This window comes from Lagenorhynchus albirostris, chromosome 11, assembly GCF_949774975.1.
Source record: "Lagenorhynchus albirostris chromosome 11, mLagAlb1.1, whole genome shotgun sequence".
In the NCBI taxonomy this organism is placed as follows: domain Eukaryota; kingdom Metazoa; phylum Chordata; class Mammalia; order Artiodactyla; family Delphinidae; genus Lagenorhynchus; species Lagenorhynchus albirostris.
The window spans coordinates 77,320,306-77,337,409 of NC_083105.1; the positions used below are offsets into that span (position 1 = coordinate 77,320,306).

The 17,104-nt window shown below is 42.6% G+C and overlaps 2 protein-coding genes across 2 annotated transcripts in view; both read left to right on the top strand.

Moving 5' to 3' along the window:
• The first annotated feature begins 2,089 nt into the window (after positions 1-2,089).
• LOC132529996 (endogenous retrovirus group K member 6 Gag polyprotein-like) lies at positions 2,090-4,186 on the top strand. Its single transcript, XM_060167066.1, has one exon. The coding sequence runs from the start codon at positions 2,090-2,092 to the stop codon at positions 4,184-4,186; it is 2,097 nt and encodes a 698-aa protein (XP_060023049.1).
• A 9,398-nt stretch (positions 4,187-13,584) lies between these two features.
• Positions 13,585-17,104, top strand: part of PKP2 (plakophilin 2) — an 86,378-nt gene continuing 82,858 nt past the window's right edge. Inside the window, exon 1 of the mRNA XM_060166585.1 lies at positions 13,585-13,827. Coding sequence (XP_060022568.1) covers positions 13,614-13,827 — 214 coding nt within the window. The 5' untranslated portion in view covers positions 13,585-13,613. The remainder of the gene's footprint in view (positions 13,828-17,104) is intronic.

Here is a 17,104-nt window from a genome sequence, read left to right on the forward strand (position 1 = left end):
AAGCTCTTAAACGTTGGGGTGGATTTTTTGTAATTATAGATAAATGATATCCTTAGTATGGACTAGGAGATCTAAGGGTTTTATATTTAGTATCTAAATGAATTTTCTTAACAATACTGTGAGGGCAATACTATTAAAGACACCACGTAAAAAAAAAAAAAAGACACCACGTTACAAATAAAGAACTTGAAGGTCAGTGAATTTAAGTAACTTGCTGAAGGTAAAGCAACAAATTAAATCAAGCTCTGGCCTCAGGAAACTATTTATATCACTCTACCATTCTATGAGGATGTTTTAAAGTATTGAGTTATCCCAAAGTTTCATTCAGTTTTTTTCCGTAAGATGGCCCTAGTAGCACTTAGTTGTCTTTAACTTCATTGGAAACAATTTTGTTGGGTTGTATATGACAGTTGTCATATCAGCGTGCATTTAAAAAAGACTTATCAAAATTGCTGGATTTTTGTGTAGCCATTTTAATATAGAAGATGGAAGGAGAAAAGCAACACTTTTGGCACATTATGCTTTATTATTGCAAGAAAGGTAAAAACACAACTGAAACTCAAAAAAAGATTTGCGCAGTGTATGGAGAGGTGCTGTGACTGACTGAACGTGTCAAAAGAGGTTTGCAAAGTTTCATGCTGATGATTTCTCGCTGGATGTTGCTCCACAGTCAGGTGGACCAGTTGAAGTTGATAGCGATCAAATTGAGACATTAATTGAGAACAATCAACAGTATACCACACTGGAGATAGCCAACATACTCAAAATATCCAAATCAAGTGTTGAAAATCATTTGCACCAGCTTGGTTATGTTAATCCCTTTGACGTTTGGTTTCCAGATAAGTTAAGTGAAAAAAACCTTCTTGACCGTATTTCCACGTGCCATTCTCTACTTAAATGTAAAGAAAACGTTCCATTTTTAAAACAAATTGCAATGGGCGATGAAAAGTGGATACTGTACAATAATGTGGAATGGAAGAGATCGTGGGGCAAGCAAAATGAACCACCACCAACCACACCAAAGGCCAGTCTTCATCCAAAGAAGGTGATGTTGTGTATATGGTGGGATTGGAAGGGAGTCCTCTATTATGAGCTCCTTCAGGAAAACCAAACGATTAATTCCAACAAGTACTGCTCCCAATTAGACCAACTGAAAGCAGCACTCAACAAAAAGAGTCCTGAATTAGTCAACAGAAAACGCATAATCTTCCATCAGGATAACGCAAGACCACATGTTTCTTTGATGACCAGGCAAAAACTGTTACAGCTTGGCTGGGAAGTTCTGAGTCATCTGCCGTATTCACCAGACATTGCACCTTCAGATTTCCATTTATTTCAATCTTTACAAAATTCTCTTAATGGAAGAAATTTCAATTCCCTGTAAAAGACTGTAAAAGGCACCTGGAACAGTTCTTTGCTGAAAAAGATAAAAAGCTTTGGGAAGATGGAATTATGAATTTGCTTGAAAAATGGCAAAAGGTAGGGAACAAAAGGGTGAATACGTTGTTCAATAAAGTTCTTGGTGAAAATAATAAATGTGTCTTTTTTTGTTACTTGTTGGGAGCCAAGAAGTTTTCGCCATTAGAAGATGGCTGACACCCTGCTTCTCTTCCTGATTTATGAGATAGAAGTTCGCGCCTAAAATGAAAGCCCGCGCACGCAGCACCAATGATGATTAGCCAAGTACTTCCCTCATTCTGAATCCCGCCCCCCTTTCTCTGCAGTGTATAAATACAGCTACCGTAGCAATAAAAGTTTGAGGCTTGATCAGGATTCTGTCTTGCCTCCATTCTTTCGCGTCTCCTGCCCTTCCCCCTTTTTTCAACCCCCACAGGTTCCTCCTCGGACTCACAAGGATTTGTCCTGCTGGTCGGGACTCCCGGGGACGCCCGGGGCCGTACACAATTGGCGCCCAACGTGGGGCTCGAGGAACGGATCCTGACGGAGGTAGCACGCTTACGAACGCCTGGCCAGGCACCCACTGAGCCGCCGCGAGACTTACTCGAAAGTGCAGCTTGATTAGGTCCCCGGAGGACTGGCCGCCCTTCGGCAGTCGTGACCTGAGGATAAGGTAAGCGGAGCTATAAATATGGGACAGGAATTGAGTTCCCATGAACTCTTTCTTCAGGGGATCGAGGATTCCCTCAAGATGCGGAAGATTAAGGCTAGAAAAAAAGATTTGCGTGAATTTTTTATGTTCTTGTCTGATGTTTGCCCATGGTTCCCACAGGAAGGGACAATAGATAAAAAATGCTGGAATCGTGTAGGAAATTGTTTAAATGATTATTATCAAACCTTTGGGCCTTCTAAAGTGCCTGTGACTGCATTTTCGTATTGGAATTTAATTAGGGAGATTCTCATGGGTCATTTTTTTGACCCCGATGTCCAAAAGGTTGTAGAGACCGGGGAAACAATTCTTAAAGCAGCCTCTCGTCTCCATTCAGCTTGTCCATCTGTTACCATTGATATGGGTTCAAATGAAGAGTTCCCAAAAATTCCAGAAACCGGTCATCATTATCCCACAGATGATAAAGTTATCCCAAAGATTTATCCTTCCCTTACTGCTATTAAGGGTGATCCCAATGATGACCAGCTTTCCCCCCAAGATCAGGAAACTCTCGATGAGCAGGCTGCTCGTTATCATCGCAATGATGATCCCTGGGGATTCCCCCTTTTGAAGCCTCCACCATCTTATAATACTCCTCATCAGATGCCTGCCTTTAGCGCCCCTGCTCCCATTGCCCCCCTGATTGATCCCCTTCGACAGGCTAAGATGGCCTTAACCCAGGAAATTTCCTCTTTGAGAGATGTTTTACAACAAAAACGGGAACGCTTGGATCTCCTAAAGGAGCTTAAGGCCCTTGAGGTGGAGCTTACTTCTTTTAATGTCTCGAACGGTCCCAATAAACCCCCGCTTCGACAAAAACCAGGATCCATTAAGTTAGCCTTCCCTGTTACTCGCAGTCAAAATTTACCCACTCAAGGTGAAATTCAAGCTGAAGATAGTGAGGAAGGGGAAGAGGAAGAGGGAGAAGAATCTCCTGAACCTGATGAGGGACCAGATATTCATAATTCTTCTGGGGGCGGCCCTTTTGAACATAAATATCGCCGCCTCAATTTAAAACATATAAAAGATTTAAAATCTGCTGTCAATAATTATGGGCCCACAGCCCCTTATACATTGGCAATCTTGGAGGGATTAAGCGATCGCTGGCTGACCCCAAATGATTGGCTTACCCTGGCTCGGACCACCCTTTCTGGGGGAGATTTTGTTTTATGGCGCACTGAATTTGCAGAAAATTGTAGAGAAACTGCCCAAAGAAATGCTGAAAACAGAACTTCCCGATCATGGACCCGAGATAAATTACTTGGCCGTCCCCCCTATGAATCCAATGAGTCTCAGGCTGCTTTTCCCCCTGGTTTGTTGGCTCAAATACAACATGCTGGCCTTAAGGCCTGGCGCCGTCTTCCGCCTAAGGGTTCGCCCACAACTTCCTTGGCAAAAATTCGCCAGGGACCAGAAGAGCCTTATTGTGAGTTTATTAGCCGCCTCACGGACGCCGCCGAGCGTGTAGTGGGTGATAGTGAAACTGATAATGCCTTTGTTAAACATTTAGCTTATGAAAATGCCAATCCGGCCTGCCAAGCTGCCCTTCGGGCTCATCGTGGTGGTAGCCTGGCTGATTACATTAAGTTGTGCTCCGGAATTGGTCCCTCCCATTCTGTTGGTCTTGCGATTGGAGCTGCTCTAAAAGATTTTATTAAAGATACATCCGTCCTAGATAAACAACAAAAAACTTGCTATAATTGCAAACAACCTGGACATTTTGCCGGGAATTGTTCATTACATAGACAAGGACAGTCATTAAAGGCTAACCCACAACAACCCCAATATCAATCCCGGGCTCCTCCCACCACCGTTTGCCCTCGTTGTAAAAGAGGCAAACATTGGTCTTCAGAATGTTTTTCAAAAACGGATATAAATGGCCAATTGCTCCCCAAAAAACAGGGAAACTTTTCACGGGGCCAGCCCCTGGCCCCTTCCTTGGAACCAAACCAAGGGGCAATTCGGTTTGTTCCTCAAAAATCTGGACAAGTTCCCTGCACCCAGATGTTGGCTCCCTCTGTCGAGCCACACCCGGAAGCGCAGGATTGGACCTCTGTGCCTCCACCGACTCAATATTAGTCCCAGAACAAGGAGTACAACCAATTCCCACAGAAGTTTATGGCCCCCTGCCCCCAAATACTTTTGGTTTAATTTTAGGAAGAGGTAGTTCCGCTTTGGCTGGCCTCCAAATTATACCTGGTGTTATTGATAATGATTATTCAGGTCAAATTACCCTTTTGGCATCTGCTTTACAAGGCCCTATATCAATCCCTAAAGGTCAAAGGATAGCACAGTTAGTATTGTTGCCCCTAAATTCTTTAAATAAGAGCCATACTAATTGTCCTAGAGCAGATGCTGCTTTTGGCTCCTCAGATGTTTATTGGGTCCAACAAATTACTCCTGAAAGGCCGCTCCTAACCCTGTGGTTAGATGGAAAGAAATTTGAGGGTTTAGTCGATACAGGAGCCGATGCAACAATTATTTCGGAAAAATATTGGCCCTCCTCTTGGCCTTGTACAGTGTCTATAACTCATTTACAAGGCATAGGACATTCTACCAATCCTAAACGGAGTTCTAAAGTTCTTACATGGATAGATACTGAAGGTAATACTGGACAGGTACAACCTTATATTTTGCCACATATCCCGTTGAATCTTTGGGGACGTGACATCCTGTCACAATTAAAGTTAATCATGGCCAGCCCCAATGAGGTGGTGACCCAACAAATGCTAAACCAAGGGTTTCTACCAGGCTTAGGCTTAGGAAAAAATAATCAGGGTATTACACGACCTATTTCCCTGGCATCTAACATAAATCGCCAGGGCCTAGGCAGTTCGCCTTTTTCTTAGCGGCCATTGACCTTCCTGTGCCCCATGCGGACAAAATACGATGGAAAACTAATGATCCCGTTTGGGTGGACCAATGGCCTCTAACAGAAGAAAAACTTACAGCTGCCACAAAGTTAGTGCAGGAACAATTGGCCGCTGGACATTTAGAAGCCACTACTTCGCCATGGAATACCCCTATATTTGTGATAAAAAAGAGATCTGGCTCATGGCGACTTCTCCAAGATCTTAGGGAAATTAATAAAACAATGTTTACTATGGGAGCTTTACAGCCTGGCTTGCCTTCTCCTATTGCCATTCCAGCTGGCTATTTTAAAATCATTATTGATCTTAAAGATTGTTTTTTTACTATCCCTCTCCATCCTCAGGATAGAGAGCGTTTTGCATTTAGTCTCCCAGTAATTAATTTTAAAGGCCCAATGCCACGTTTTCAATGGAAGGTCCTCCCGCAGGGTATGGCCAATAGCCCCACCTTATGTCAAAAATTTGTTGCACAAGCTGTAGACCCTCTTAGGGCTCGTTGGCCTGGTATCTATATCATTCATTATATGGATGATATTCTTTTGGCTGGAAAATCAACTGATGAACTCCTTAAGTGTTATCAAGATTTAAAAGATAATCTTGCTTCCTCTGGCCTTCAAATTGCTTCAAATAAGGTACAATTAAAAGATCCATACTATTATCTTGGTTTCGAATTAAACAAAAAAATAATTACCACTCAAAAGATACACATACAAGTATCACATTTGCAAACCCTCAATGATTTTCAAAAATTTTTGGGAGATATTAATTGGCTACGACCGTATCTTAAACTTACTACGGGAGAGTTAAAACCCTTATTCGAAATTTTACAAGGGCCATCAGATCCCTTGTCACCCCGTAGGCTGACTAAGGAGGCTAAAAATTCTCTTCAATTAGTAGAAAAGGCCATTAGATGTCAACAGATTACCTTTTTAGATTATGGTCGTCCCTTTAGTTTGATTATTTGTGCCACTGCACATACACCCACTGGAGTCCTATGGCAAGATCATCCCCTCTTGTGGATACATTTGTCCGTATCTCCTAATAAAGTGCTTAAGACCTACCCTTCCTTAGTAGCACAGGTTCTTACTTTGGGCAGAGAAAAAAGCCGTCAATTTTTTGGCAGAGATCCTGATCATTTGATTCTCCCCTATACCAAAGAAGAGCTTAGTTGGTTATTACAAACTGATGATAAATGGCTTGTTTCCTTATCCTCCTTTCAGGGTAATATTGATAATCATTATCCACCTGATAAGCTCCTTCAGTTTGCTAGAAAACATCTGTTTATATTTCCCAAAATCACTTCTGCTGTTCCTCTGGGAGATGCTGCCCTAGTATTCACTGATGGATCATCATCCGGTGTTGCTGTATTTGTTATAAATAATCAGCCCTATAGGGTACAGTCCCCCTTTTTATCAGCACAACTTGTTGAGCTTTTTGCCATTCTTCAGGTTTTTGAGATGTTACAGAATATCCCCTTTAATTTATATACGGACAGCTCATATATAGCTTTGTCCGTCCCCCTTTTAGAAACTGTTCCATATATTAAACCCTCTTCCAATGCTGTTCCCCTTTTTCAACAACTTCAAAGTCTTATACTTCGAAGACAAGCGCCTTTTTTTATTGATCATCTTAGGGCTCATACAGATCTTCCTGGACCCCTCTCTCAGGGCAATGATTTAGCTGATAAAAATGCCCGCCTGATGTGCACCGTAACCTCTGATTCTGTTTCTCAAGCTACTCAATTTCATCAGCTACATCATGTTAATGCATATACTCTTCGCTTAATGTTTAAGCTTACTCGAGAACAATCAAGACAAATTGTAAAAAATTGTCCAGGGTGCGTTACATTTTTACCTCTTCCACATCTTGGGGTAAACCCAAGAGGTCTATTACCTAATGAAATCTGGCAGATGGATGTTACCCATCTTGCTAAATTTGGAAAATTAAAATTTATTCATGTGTCCATTGATACCTTTAGCGGCTTTATATATGCCTCCCTTCAGGGAGGAGAAGCCACAAAAACCATTATTTCACATGTGCTCCAATGTTTTACAGTTTTAGGCAAGCCTCAAATAATTAAAACAGATAATGGGCCTGGGTATACCTCCCAGGCTTTCCAAGATTTTTGCACCCGGCTTCAAATAAAACATCTTACGGGAATTCCATATAACCCCCAGGGTCAAGGCATAGTAGAAAGAGCCCATCAAACCCTTAAAAATACCATTTCCAAGCTTAAAAATAATGATTTAACTGCTACAAAAAATTCCCCAAAAAATATTCTTAGTCATGCCCTGTTTGTAATTAATTTTTTACAATTAGATAATAATGGTAGATCTGCCGCCGATCGCCTTTGGCATCAAGAAACTAAAAATCAATATGCACAAGTTATGTGGAAAGACCCTTTGACCTTTAAATGGCACGGACCCGATCCACTCCTCATCTGGGGGAGGGGATCCGCATGTGTATATAATACCAAAGAAGGTGGAGCACGCTGGTTGCCTGAGCGCCTTATTAAACCTATAAGTTCTATAAAGTAATAAATTTTATCCAGGGCCCTTTTCCCTGAGATTGTATTTCTTTTTCTTTTTCAGAAAAAGATGGAGACCCTCCTAATATTGAAAGAGCGGCAGAGACGACATGAGCTATCCGTTGTGACCCTGATCCTGTCATCTTTGCTGGTTGTTGGACAGGCTGAAAGCACTCCCCACTTACCTCAAAATTTAACCTCATACATTACCATCGCCTCGCCATTACAGAAGCAGAACCAAAGGATGATTCTGGCTGCCCCTCCACTGGAGCGGCATGAAACAGAGACATGCCTACCCCCCTCTTTGATGGAGGGTATGGGTACCGAGTTGAGTGTGGCAGCAAAGCATGCACAAGGGAAAACGTGTATATATGTATATACAAGGTAATCTCTGTTATTCCCTGTGAGTATACCTGAATTATGATAGAGGTTGGTATCTAAACATTGTTTTTGGCTTTTGGTAGCTAAGATTATCTTTGGCTCTGCCTCTCCTCCCCAAAAGATACCAAGAGCCGATGAGTGTGGACACACATACCTTGTCCACGGGAGGATTCAGGTCACTACTCCCTCACTCGGTTAATGCCCACCTCCTTAAAAGAAATAAAAAGGGAGGAAATGTTGGGAGCCAAGAAGTTTTTGCCATTAGAAGATGGCCGACACCCTGCTTCTCTTCCTGATTTATGAGATAGAAGTTCGCGCCTAAAATGAAAGCCCGCGCACGCAGCACCAATGATGATTAGCCAAGTACTTCCCTCATTCTGAATCCCGCCCCCCTTTCTCTGCAGTGTATAAATACAGCTACCGTAGCAATAAAAGTTTGAGGCTTGATCAGGATTCTGTCTTGCCTCCATTCTTTCGCGTCTCCTGCCCTTCCCCCTTTTTTCAACCCCCACAGGTTCCTCCTCGGACTCACAAGGATTTGTCCTGCTGGTCGGGACTCCCGGGGACGCCCGGGGCCGTACACAGTTACTTTAAAAACGAAGGTACTTTTTGGCCAGCCCAATATCATTCTATGATAATATTTGTGAAGGAAAAATGGTGGGTGATGAGGCCTTTAAAATCAAAGCCTGTATTATTTTTCTACATGGAATATAATACTTCAGTTTTTGGAATTGCAAAAAAATAATAGTATGTATCGAAAAAGGAGACAAGTCTAAAATACAGATAATTTATTTGTCACTGAATATACATACACGTATATCAATCACTATCATGTATTCAAATAATTTTCAAAGCACTCAAAAAGTGTATAGTGCAATAATTTTAAAAATTTAAACAATACATGATGCTGAGGTGCTAGATCCTCTACAACAGTGGTCCCAAACCACGGTACCGGTCTGCCACCTGCTAGGAACCGGGTCACACAGCAGGAGGTGAGCGGTGTGCAAGCAAGCAAAGCTTCGTCTGCTCTCCCCCATCGCTCCCTATCCCTCGAATTGCCACCTGAACCATGCCCCCCACACCGTGGAAAAATTGTCTTCCATGAAACCGGTCCCTGATGCCAAAAAGTTGGGGACCGCTGTTCTACAAAGTTACAAAAAATCAATTCTACCAAATTTCTCTGATACCTTCATAAACTTAAGCTTCATAGCTTCATAAGCTTAAAAACACTAAACATTGTGCTCCCTTGGGCACTCAAGTCACTTTGAGATTTTTGTTTCAGGCCAAGCCACCGCCTTCAGGATCCCCAGCTGCACCTGGGCCCCCTCTGAGGCAAGCTAATTAATCAAAATGCCCATAGGTGAGAGGTTACATTCAATTAACTATTTATTGAGCACCTGCTAGTAATCTCATTGCTAGGTTCTGCGGCAGAGACAAAGAAGTAAGAAACATTGTCTCATAGGAAGCCAAAAATTTATGGTGGAAATCCACCAAATTGTTCCCTCCCTTCAGCCTCTTTGGCCATGAGATGGAAGATCTGACAACCATTAATGTATCAGCTGTAGTCATCCACCCAGAAGGTACTAGTTTTAACTGATGTACCGAAAGCATACAGGCTCATGAGTCATGAAAGGAACTTTTGAAAGCCTCTGTATGAACAAATTGCTCATTGCTAGCCCTCATGGTTGCCCACCTGGTTTCCATCTCCCACATCATATTTGGGGTCTTTTAAAAAGAATAATTTTCAGACCTACACACTCACAATATATCCAAAATAGCAAATAAAATGAACGTCTGCATTAAAGATAAACACTTTAACCCTCACTGCTGTTGAAAGTCCCCATCAGAGAGTGGTGTTCAGCATCTTCATGTTCAGAGCTTCCTTTTCCACTCCTGATCCAGCCTCATTATATGTGGCTAAAGATAAACCTGCTACCATTGCCTTGGCGACATATCCATTTGCTAAAAGAGGAAATAAAGCCCGTGGTTTATATTAAATTTTCTATCTGCCAGGTTTCTTACACTAATTTAGGAAATACGTTTTATTTATTTATTTATTTGCCCGGGCTGCGAGGCTTGCAGGGATCTTAGTTCCCCAAGCAGGGATCAACCCCGGGCCCTCTGCAGTGAAATCACCAAGTCCTAACTACTGGACTGCCAGGGAATTCCTAGGAAATAGGTTTTAAAAGCAATAGATATTAGTAGCCTACAAATAGTAACAGGAAAATATGTCATAAGGGAAGATACTCATGAAAATGTTAGAGTTTATTTTTTAAATCTGAACCAAAGAGTTTTGGTGCCATTAATGTTCTTTAATGTTTTCTACTAAAATATTATTTCTGCTCTAAAATTTATACTATGTTTAGTCTTTTAGTGACTTCCTGGATTTTTCATATTGGAATTTATATATGGTTAAAGAAAGTAGAGATTATACTGAGGAAGCCCTAACTATAGATTTGAAAACAATAACAGATTAGTGTTTTAAGGCTATAGTGTGTAAATCAGATAAAAATGCAAGTTTAAAACTCAAGAATTTTTGAATCCTTATTGTAGGTTTCCAGCAGAAGGAACTGTAGCCTCATAATTGTTATCTGTTATTTACACTCCACTTCAAACTTCCTGTGATTTTACTTTCTTTTTTCCTTTTATCAGATTCTGTTGGTAAATGAAAAAAAAAGAGATGGAAGAGTTTTCAAAACTGAACCTAAACACTAAAAAGTAGCAGATTGTAGAACAGCAAAACACCACAAAAGTATTCATAGTGTTTAATTTCCACGCTTCAATTTGTTGGCTAGAAACTACGATTAGCAGTTATCTCACATGTATTGCTCACAGTTTAGGAAATCGGCTAGGCAGCTTTCCCAGTAAATGCAGAGAAAATGACAGGGCCTGCACTCTGTTGGAACAGAAGTACATCTAGACTATGTTTGGGGGCACAATGCCAGAGTCTGCATTTCTTACCTTGTAAATAACCATTGTTATTGCAATAGGATTCTCACCTCCAAAGTTATTCTTTTAATTAATTTCTATGTTTACCTTATTTTCAAAGGGATTATTCTAATAAATCATTGAATTCTGAAAGCATTCAAAAATTACCTCAGTTTAGTTTGTTTTTTATTTACAGGGACTATTACATAGCTAACTAGTAGAATACCTAAATACTAACAGTTGTTGAGTACTCATGTAATATATAAGTGTTTTTATACATCATTCATTCATTCATTCAACATATCTCTATCTTCTACTATGTGCCCTATTCTAGGTCCTAGAGACAGCTGTGGACAAAACAGTCCCTGCTCACATGGAGTTTACAGTCCAGTAGGGAAACAACAAATAAATTAAACATAAAGCATGTGTATGAAAATAAGTCTATGAAGAAAAATGAAGCAGAGAAGGCAAATAGTGACTGTGTGTGTGTGTGTGAGAAAGAGAGAGAGAGAGAAAGCATCTCATCCAAATGATAAGTTGACATATGAACAGAGACCTGAAGGAGGTGAGGAAATCCAAAACTGGATCTCAGGAGGATGTTTGTTAAAGAGTACCGAGCAATTATTCATTGGGTGTTTCTTATGAACCACTTATTTAATCCTCACAGCAGCACTTCATGGTAGGTATTTTTATTACTCCCATTTTACAGTTAAGAGGATTGAGGCTTAAAAATGTAAAGAAACTTGCTTAAGGCCACTCTGTATACAAAGGACAAGTTAAGATTTGAACCCAGATCTGCCTCATTCACAAGCTGTGCTTTTAACCATCCTGTCAAATCATGCAACTACCCAATACCAAGATGTCTACGTGCTCAATAGGCTATTAGGCTAGTCAGTTACAACATCACACTTGGAAAAAAAATCAATTTGAGAGGAAAAAAGTAAATGAAGTTTGGCTCAATCAAATAAATAAATGAGAAACATTCCTCTCCACCCCCGTGGTGAAGGATCTAGATGGAAACAGAGCTGACCTTGTAAGTTATGGCTCTCCAGGTACAAAAAACAAAGAATGACCCAGCTGACCCTGTGGGGCAGGTACTGAAATTGTCTTTCAAAGCAGCATTCACAGAGCTGCCACAGGAGGCCGGGAGTAGGGAGGGGGGAGAGGAAGAAGAAGGGAACAGGAATGGAGTTTGATGTTGGAAGTCTCTATATCACTTCCCCTTCAGTTCACCCTTCTCTTTTCAGTTGAATCTCAGCACCAGGTTTGGATGTTTACATCTGGCTATATAATTGAGTTCTTCACAAGACTGGTCCTGCAGGGATAGAAGGAATTGCATCCAAGACCCACCATCCACATGGCTTCACTTAAGCTGACAAAGGGTGGCAGAGCTATCACCGCTCCAGCTGTCCAGGCTTTGCGCCCCTTGATTTCCTCTTCACCCCCGGAAGGCCTTATACCTGTGCATTAAGTGTGTGTGTGAAGATAGAAGGGTATGCTGTAGGAAAATGAGGACAGGGGAAGCTGTGTTCTCCAGCCACTGAATAAGTGGGGTTCTGCAATAACTGAGTGATTTGAGGGAAAGTGGACATACAATCCCAAGCAATCAAAAGGAAGATTATCTTAATACCAGGGGTAGGTGTTTTCTTTCTGCTTCTCAAGTCTAAAGAGGGAAAGCAGGACGAATGGAGTGGCTTTGTTGTAAACTTTAAGGTCAAGGACTCTTTCTGTTGAGCTTAGCTCTCAAGTTCTCAGAAGTCAACTAAGTGTGAAACATAACTAATAGCCGGGTAAGTATAAGTTGTGGAAGATAGGACTGAAAGTCAGAGGCTCCTTCCATGGGACCCCTACAAAGAGCCTATCATAAAGAGGACTTCATCAACGTTAGCAGGGCTGTTAGAAAGTATCACCTATTGCAGGTGTGCTCTCTTATTGGAGTTTCTCTGTGTGGGTGTGTTCCTAAGAGAGGAGTGGGTGAGCAAGAGTGTACTGGGTACAATTTGAGTATGTGCAAGAGAAAACAGAAACTCTCAGTGAGGAAAAACATAGGTTTACGGGACGGCATCTGTGCAAAAAAAGGACACAGTCCCTGAAACTGTACTAAAGGAAAAACAAAACAAACAAACAATTTTAAAATGTCTTATTTTACACAAGACATCTTCTTGGCACATTTCCCTCCTACTTCCTTTTCCGCCTGACCAAATAGCCCCTTCTCACCCCAGGTCCACGAAATGTTTCGAACAGTCTGACAGAGCCTGACTAACCAGATAGACTACTCACTCCCGGATCCCAGAGGCAAACCCGAGCCCAAGAACAGAAGTGACTCTCCAGGGTGCACGTGCCTGGAGGTCGGCCCTTGAGCAATCAAGCAGAAATCACATCCTTTTCGAGGGCTGGGCCGAGGCCGGGCGAGGCAAAGAGAGCGGTGCGCGGCCCCGGGCCACAGGATCCGAGGTGACTCAGAGAGTGTGCACGCCCTGGGGCGGACCGCGCCCCTCTCCCGTTTCCCTGCAAGGAGTTCAACTAGTCAGGTGTCGGCGCGCGCGGCCCGCGCGGCCCAGCTCCCTGGCGGATTGCGCTTGCCGCGCTGGAGCCGCGCCCCCTCTCCCGGGCAAAGGCCCAGCGCCAGGATTCCCGAGGCTTCGCTCGCCGCAGCTCTGGCCTCTCACCGGCGCGAAGGCGGGGCCGGAGGCGGGGCCGGCGTGGCGGGGCGGGGCTCGTACCAGTGCCCCGGGCTCCGCCGCAGCTTCGCCCGCAGGTCTCGCGGCAGGCGCGTGGCTTGGTCGCCAGCTCCGGCCCCATGGCAGCTCTAGGCTCCTCGGCTGAGTGCGGCTACATCCGTACAGTCCTGGGCCAGCAGATCCTGGGGCAGCTGGACAGCTCCAGCCTGGCCTTGCCCTCCGAGGCCAAGCTGAGGCTGGTGGGGAGCAGCGGCCAGGCGGTCAAGAGCCTGCGGATCCAGGAGCAGGTGCAGCAGACCCTGGCCCGGAAGGGCCGCAGTTTCGTGGGCAACGGTGAGTGGAGCCCCGCTGTGCCCTGTACCGCCCCCACCCTGCTCCTTATCCCTTCCCTCCCCCTCCCTCACCCTCAGCGCCCAGTTGCTTCGACTCGCTTCTTCCTGAGGGTGCGGAACCTGGTGTTCTGCCCACCTGTGGGTCGCCGGCCCTTTGTACGATCTGTCGCGCCTCCAGACTCAGACCAGCTTACTTTGGGAAAGCACTGTTTTTAAAAACAAACTCTTACTCAGATGTGTCGTATATGTATCTACGTATATTAAGTGTTTATATATATATATATATATATGAAAAGAATTCAGTCCAAGATTCCCTTTCTTAACCTATTCCCCTAGGCCCCCCCGCCCCCACCCCCACCCCCACCCCAGGGGACTTCATCTGGAGGCTCCGGCAGTCTGTAAATACTTTGAAATTCTCTGCAGAAATTTGGTATGATCATTTTTCTGGGAGAAAGCGCCCCTAGGTTTTACTAAAAATTTTTAAAGGATCTATGACCTCCATAAATATTTTTAAAAAGAAAACCTGAAAACACTGGCGCTCCTACAACCTGTAAATTGCGATTGTGGTGCTTCGCCCAGGTACTTCGGAGCACTCCACCCAGTGTACTGAGCGAGTGGTTGATCTAGGAAGTGAAAAGATTGGGTAGGAGAGTTTGGGCTGGGGAACAATCACCCCACCCCACGGGTGACGAGGAGGAGAAAGAAGGGGACTTTGGCCCCGCCGGCAGCAGCCCCGCCGGCCTTGCTGCGCCCCGCCAACGCACTCGTGAGCACAGCGCTGGTACCTACGAAAAATTAAACTTGGAGGTGAACAGAGTTAAAACAACACACACACACACACACACACACACACAAAGAACACTATATTAGTAACTGATAGTCAAAGGAGGTGGAAGGGGAAGAAGATGGCAAACCAGTTGTGAAAATTAGAGAACGTGAAATATCATTTCTCTCCTGCTAAAAGTCAGATGATCAGAGCCACTCAGTAATTCTTTTACTAGTTGTTTAATTTATTTTTTCATTATAAAAGTATTCTAGGCTTATTATGGAAACGAGAGGAAAGAAATTAAACAGTTAAGTTGGGTTATCAGTTGTTTCCTGCAATGTTGAACTGTTTCTCTAGGAAGTTAACTTGAGAAATGGCAAATGTAGAACCCATTAGGAAAAAGAAAAATGCTTGCAGATCAGATCAGAGATTTAAAACAGCAGACCCTGCGAAGCTGTATTGTTTTACATTTATGTAAAAGAATTTTAAAGGATCAGGCAATCAATATTTACATACTTGAAAGGTAAAGAGATGTTTAATAATTACAGTTGATGTAATTGTGTACCTACTATGTGCCAAGAATTGAACTCTGTGGTTTGCATTCATTATGTTACTTATGTTTCCAGGAAAAAAAAAAAACTTGTGAGGTAGGGTGCTTTAATCCCCATTTTACAGATGAGGAAACGAAGCAGTTAAGTAACACTCAATTTCCCACAGGTAGTAAGTAGCAAAACTGGTAGTACTTAAACTCCCAAGCCTGAATTTTTAAACTACTCATCAGCTGTATTGTTAAGCTTTTTGGTAATTAATAGAAAGTGGGATTTTAATTAAACCTTAAGCCTCTCTAAGCCCCCATCCCATTTTCCTTTAAATAAAACTGATATAGTTCTGAGAGAGTGGGGAGGTCTCAGTGACATAGAACTGCCACAGCACATGGAAAAAAGAACGTATATTTACATTTAGGAGTCTGACTAAAGACCCTAGGACAACTGAGGTCAATTTTTGACCAGTGGAGTCATTGCACCCCTTTAGTCTGTGCAGGTCCAGTGCCAAACTGAAACCAAATTAGCTGCTTCTGCATAGGGGAACACAAGGGATGCACCTGAAATATCCTTTCTTACCCTCTGAGAATGGCTGGCTAGGAAGAGCAACCAGACATCAACTATTCAATAAATGCAGGGAATGAACAGAAGGAAAGGGAGCATTGCCGAGCATCTGCTATGTGCCTGACCCTGTTCAAGAATATGTTTGCATTTTATTATATCCTTAAAACAATTATATGAGATAGATATGCAGATCCATTTCACATATGAAGAATGTGTCAGTCTCTCAATATTTATTGGACGCTTAGTCCCAAACCCACACATGATTTGTTCTCTTGACAATGGCACATTCATGTTGTTTGGTGAATTCAGGAACTATCAGGTGAGTCTGTTCTTCACGCAGGGCACTATGCAGGTGCTGAATTAAACATACACTCTCCTTGCTTTAAAGCAAGGAGTTCAAAGTCTGTAGAAGGAAAATGCTCTCTCTAAAAAAATGCGTTATCAAATAAAAAATGGTAAGCTACCCAAAGGAAGAAGAGCCAACGAATTATAGAGTTTAGAAGAATGAGTTAGACTACTAGCTGAAGGGAATTTTGAAAAGCTTCTTGGAGGAATTGGGATTTTAGGTCTCAAAAATTCAGTAGGATTGGACAGAGGGAAGGGTTTGGAGGAAGAGCATTCTAGGAGGGAACAGCAGGAATATTGCACAGTTCACAGAATTGATATCGTAGATAGAACAAAGGGCACTGTCATGATGCTTCTGCTCCAATGCTTAGGGCAACTGCTTGAGTCCAACTAAGAAACAAAGTGTTTGAAATATTTTTATTGCAACAGGAGCTTCCCAACAAGCTGAAATACACTCAGCCTACACAGAAGTGCAAGCCAGGCAGAGAGATAAGGCAACAAACAACACCTATTTACTTTAAACCTCAGCTTTCTGAGACTCAAAGGGGAAATCAGCTTCAAAGGAATTTAGCGTTAACACACCATGGAACAATTACCAGGGGTGATTTGTGTATGTTGTTTAATTAAAGTTCTTTGAAAAGGTTTGGGGGCTCCTAATGGTTGTGAGTATTGTTTTTATTATTTCCGTATTACTATCCTGTCTCTAAAGTTGAAACAGACAGGCAGTTGTTGAAACAGTGCTGGCCTGGAAAGAATCCTGTATCAACATAAATTCCGGGAAGAAATGACCCTGGTGTTAACTGCTGTTAGCTCCAGGGACCTGGAGAATTCTGAATTGTTGACATACCTGTAAGATTGAGGCAGCAGATAATATGCTGAAAACAGGGATGAGATAAATGTGACTGATTTGTTGATAAATACCCTGCAAGGGTCTTTAAGCTGTCAACTTCTCTCTAATGCCTTTATATAAGTGAATGGTTTTCATTGTAAATTACTCTAACTTTTGTTATTTTAGATTGTGTTGAACATTTAAAAATTGGCTGTAACTCTTGGGGACGGGG